Source organism: Ailuropoda melanoleuca, chromosome 8 (assembly GCF_002007445.2).
Source record: "Ailuropoda melanoleuca isolate Jingjing chromosome 8, ASM200744v2, whole genome shotgun sequence".
In the NCBI taxonomy this organism is placed as follows: domain Eukaryota; kingdom Metazoa; phylum Chordata; class Mammalia; order Carnivora; family Ursidae; genus Ailuropoda; species Ailuropoda melanoleuca.
Genome location: NC_048225.1, coordinates 51565319 through 51570463, shown reverse-complemented (window position 1 = coordinate 51570463; position 5145 = coordinate 51565319). Strand labels below are relative to the sequence as shown.

The following is a 5145-nucleotide window of genomic DNA, read 5'->3' as shown; positions in this document are numbered from 1 at the left end:
AAAAAAAAAAAAAGTAGCAATAAGATCCTTAAGAGACCACACAGAAAAAAATGTCAATGGGATAAAAGTTAATGCAATATAGTGGCTGCATAGGGCTGGAGAGAAATAGAGATTAACTGGTAATGAGTGCCAGTTTCTTTGGGGGTGATGAAAATATTCTAAAATCAATTGTGATGGTTGCACAGCTCTGCAAATAGACTAACAACCAGTGAATTGTATACTACGTGAATTATCTCAATAAAGCTTTTATTTTAAAAAAGAAATTAATGCAATAACACCCCCATATCATTCTACTTTTTATACAATTTTAACAAGCTTGGTTTTCTAATTTCTAACCAAGCAAAAACAAATACAATAATGAAGCTAGGACTCCCTTGGGTAAGAACAATGACAGCCCAGCAGTCTGAGATCATTCACATTCACTGTAAGGGGAGGTTGAACTTGACATCTCGGTCCCCCTAAAGAAAATCCATGTCTGAGAATACAATTAAGTGTATATAACACATAACCCTCACTTATTAAAGCAAAGGCAGAATTAGATTGTAGTGAAAATTGTACAACTCTGTAAACATGCTAAAATGCAATGACTTGTACACTGAAAAAGCAAAAGCAAGAAAAGATGCACTGTCATTTGCAAAGATTTCCATTCAACATGTTTATTAAAAAAAGAAAAAGAAAACCTGGGAGGCTGAAAGTGATAAATCTTAAGAAGCTTAAAGAGGTAAAAGCTCTACAAATGATTTTCCAGAATGATTCATCCCATTAGTTCCAAAGAAATAGATTTTATTATTGCAATTAGATTGTGTGTGCTGTATGTGCCTTTCCTGTCTACTGCTTTCTTCTTAATGTGGAGATGAAATATGCTCACGTATCAAAGAATCATTGCCAGTCCTTTACTAAAACTCTATTATTTTAAGCAAATAAACTCCTTTTTCTCACCTCAAAAATGTCCCAGCATTATCAATTCAGAAAGTAATAGTCCAAATTTGGGTGTCCAAAATGATTTAAAATATCGAGAGTCACAAAACTTTAATGGCTCAATTAGAAGATGGAAAAAGTGAAATATAAAATGGACTCAGTGCCTATCAAATTATGGTCTTTATTTACTTATTTGAGAGAGCTAGAGGGGAGGGGGGTGGGAGAAAGAGAATCCCAAGCAGACTCCCTGCTGAGCTCGATCAGACTTTTATCTCACAATCTCAAGATCGTGACCTAAGCCGAAATCAAATCAAGAGTTGAGCATTTAACTGACTGAACCACCAAGGCGCCCCTATGGTCTTTACTTTAAAATGCACATAATAATTGCTCTGTAGTTCCTTATACGTGGACATGGATATGCACTCTACAGAACAGAAGCAAGTTCCACTCAAAAGCAACATTTACTCTAATCGCTATGTTCTTATTCATTTTTCACATATTCTAGAAGAAAAGCCCTCCCAAACCAAAATATCTAATTAACTATACCCAACCCAAAGAAGCCATGAGTCACAAAAGGGAAAAACAATTAGTACGTTGTGCTAATTTCTAATGGTTCTGAACAAGTATGATCATTATACCTTATTCCCGGCATGAGGTGAAAAACAGGGTAACAGGATAGAGAAAAGAGGTTTTGAATTTGGGTTGGCTTAATTATTTGGTTTAAAATTAACTTTGGCTTAAGATATAAAATATAATTTAATTACCTACTTTATCCATTTCAAATGATCTATTTTGAATGATTCATGCCTCTGATCCATTTAACTGGGTAAAAATGTCAACTTCCTATGAAAACTCAACTTTGAAAATAAGCCTAAGAGTTCTGTATCTCTCAACACACATCTGAGAAACCACCTTAAATTAAATCAGACCCTATCCTCTTTGCCTAAAATCCTAAAGTGATTTTCTCAAAGCCTTTGGGCAATAACCCAAGCTCATGGAACACGGCTCTTTCCTCCAGCTTTATTTAATTTTTCCACTCTTTCCCACTCATTCTCTCAGATGAAGATGGTGCGTGTGTATTATATATCCTGGCACACAATACTGTTTCTCATCCTTGCCTCTGAGCATCCTGTCTCTTCTAAATAGAATGTTTCCCCTTAGTCCCACCTCATTCACCTGGCCGTTAATCCTCATTTGTCATATCCTCTAGGATACCTACAGTTTGTGGAGGCCTTGATTCTATCAAGACCTGGAAATGCTTGGGGGAAAGAAAAGTGGAAAGAGACAAAGGAGGTAATGCTAACAAAGAGTAAAGAGTGATGAATATAGGTGTCCATGGTACTCATAATATTCTATTCTTAACCTAGCTGGTGGACATACAGGGGTTGGTTTAATTATAATTCTTTAAATCATCCATATGTAGTGTAAATTCTTTTTTGTATGTGCATTTTGCAAAAATATTTTCTTGAAGAAGGTAAGAGATTTCTTAGTGAAAAGCTGAAATTAAATTTTTTTAAACATTTAAACCTTAAAAGGAGTTTGTATTTCTTCAGTGTAGTAACTGTATTGTGATTATATAGGACAATGTCCTTGTTCTTAGGAGATTTTTGTGAAAGTATTTACGGATGAAGTGACATGTCCACAACTCTCAAAACTCAGAAAAAAGATAAATGTGGTAAAATATTAATAACTGATGAATCTTTGTCTATGTGTATTAATTAACAACACTTGAAATTTTTCTTTAGGCTTGAAGTTTTTCAAAATGAAAAGACAAGCATAGGGCCTTGTCTTCCTTCCCCAAACAGGAGTTATATTATAGAAAGTGTCAATATACAGAGAAGTCATGGAGAAAAAGGGATGGTGTAGGGACTATCTGTGCTGCACTCTCCACCACTTAGAAGAAATTGCTCTCCCAAGATTAAAGATCTCCTTGTCATTACCCAACAGTTGCTGTTCATATTTTGACTGCTTCTCCCACTTGTCTGTTCTCAAGTCTCTTCTTCCATAACCTACCTCTTACTATAGATATGTTTTGGCCCTCTTCGCTTTGGGGATTATCTAACCTCTCCCCCATGAGTATATGCTAACCCTTACACTAATGATCTCCTAATCTCTATCTTTAATACTACTCTCCCAAGATACACTCTTGTGTCCAACTAATCACACATGTCCTGACCAAACTCATTATCTGCACCTCACCCCAAACTTGCTTTTACTCCCATCTATATTTCCTATCTCAGTGATTGGTCAAAAGCCTAAGCTCTGCTCAATGTTTAGATTTCCCTCAAACCAAGGGTTCTTTACATTTTTTTCGTGCCCTCTGTGGTAGGCAAAAATTTGCTTCCCCCAGAACCTTCAACTCCCGGTGTCAAGCCTGTGAATATATTGTTACAGAGCAAGAGAAAACCTGTATAATTAATGAAGGTTACTAATCAGTTAACAACAAAATGGAGAGATCATCCTGAATATTCTATGTGGGTCCAATGGAATCACATGAGCTCTTAAAAGGAGAGAAATTTCTCTGGCTGTAGACTAAAGCGATGCAGCAGCAGAAGTCAAATTTCAAGGATGGGAAGGATTCATTGTCATTGTTGGCTGGCTGATAGGGACCTCAGCCCTACAACTACGATATCTGAGACGGGTCTGTCTTACTGTAAATGTACAGTGCTCCAGGTGGCCAAATAAAAGGGCAAGCCCTTCTAGGAATGAAAATGGGAGTCAGAAATGCGAAAGGTGAAACGGGAGTCTGGTCCCCCTGGACATGACCTCAGCTTGCGTGGGGCTGAGGATGTTCCTCTCTTCATCCACACCCACAGAAGAAAAGCCATACTTCTTGGCCAAACTTTTAAAATCCTCCACATTCCGCGCTAAACTTACATATTTTGCCCAGGGCAACACCTCCCGCACCTTTTTACAGGAAAGACAGGCACATCGATGATCCTCAGGGGCTGGAAGCTCAAAACCTTGAAACGAAACCTTGAGTAAAGAGCGACGCACGCACCAGACGTCGGGAAAACAGGCAGGTAAAAAGCATAAAATCAATGAAAGAACTCCGTGTGAAAAGAAAGAGGAAGACTCGGGAGGAGAGGACACGGGAACAATCGAGTATTGGCCCCAGCAGAGGCCTCTCCGAGGCGACCCGGAGCACGCGCGCTCCGCCTCAGCAGCCCCGGAGGTCGCGGCCTCGCCCCCGCCCCGCCACTCAGCCCGCGCCAGCAGGAGGAAGGCAGCGCGCAGGAAGCCGGCACTGGGGTACAGGGACCCTGCCTACCTCTCAGCGATGTAAAGTGTACCGGTGCCAAGGCCCTTGCCGTTCAGCACAGCCTCGGTCTCCGGCTGCTGCTGCCGGAGCCCCTCAGTCGAGCCCGGCGGCGGGAAACTTTTGAGGAAGCTCATTGCAGCAGTGAGCACGGAGACAGAGGCCGGGAAGGAGCTGAAGCACTGCAACCCTAGCAGCAAGCCTCGTCCCGCCCCGGAAGCGGTGGCAATCACCCCGGAAGAGCAACTTAGTCCGCACCGGAATTTGAGCCCCATCCACCACAGAGACGAGTCGTTCGGGGGCGAGCTCCGGGTGACTCGAGAGGACCCGGCCGCGTTGGTCACGTGACTCCTCCGGGCCCCTCCCCCTCGCCGTTTCTAATGCTCCGGTCTTGAAATAACTGAACTTTCTTTCCGACATCCTATCGCGGGGTCGTCACAGCAACCGTATGAGAGAGGTAGCACAAGGAATGATACACTCCTTTTTCTACAAAGAGGAAACAGAGGACTTAGCCTTGGACAGGAATCAAAGACCGCATTCATCTAGAGGTCGGAGGTCTCCTAATGGGTTCACGGCTCTTCTCACCTGCGCGGGCCTCAGCCCTGCCTGGCCACATCACGGCTTCACGGCCATGCCTCAGCCATCAGTCTAGGTCCTGACGCTGCCCCAGTGCGGGAGCCGCGTATCCCCGCGTCTCAGGCGGGCAAACGAGCCCAAAGAGGTAATGAATGAACTCTGGGTGAAGAGTTGGCTATGTCAGGGAGGACATGAAGCGCTGAAGGGAAAAGAATTAGTCCATCAGATTTGGAACCCTTGCTTCATTTCCTTGTTGGGCAATGAAGAGCGAAGTAATAAGAGCACTGAAAGCTTTAATCAGGAAGTAATTGGTAAAGGTAACCGAGTGTTCTGGGCCAGGCACTGTTGCAGGCCCTTTACCGGTATTATTCATTTCCTCTTTATGCCAGTTG

The 5145-nt window shown here is 42.3% G+C and overlaps 1 protein-coding gene across 1 annotated transcript in view; it reads right to left on the bottom strand.

The window, feature by feature from the left end:
- The window catches only part of CLNS1A (chloride nucleotide-sensitive channel 1A), an 18538-nt gene extending 14120 nt beyond the window's left edge, over nt 1–4418 (bottom strand). The window contains exons 1-2 of the mRNA XM_034667597.1: nt 4190–4418; nt 3796–3894 (exon numbers count right to left, since the gene is read on the bottom strand). Coding sequence (XP_034523488.1) covers nt 3796–3894; nt 4190–4314 — 224 coding nt within the window. The 5' untranslated portion in view covers nt 4315–4418. The remainder of the gene's footprint in view (nt 1–3795; nt 3895–4189) is intronic.
- Nucleotides 4419–5145: the final 727 nt, after the last annotated feature.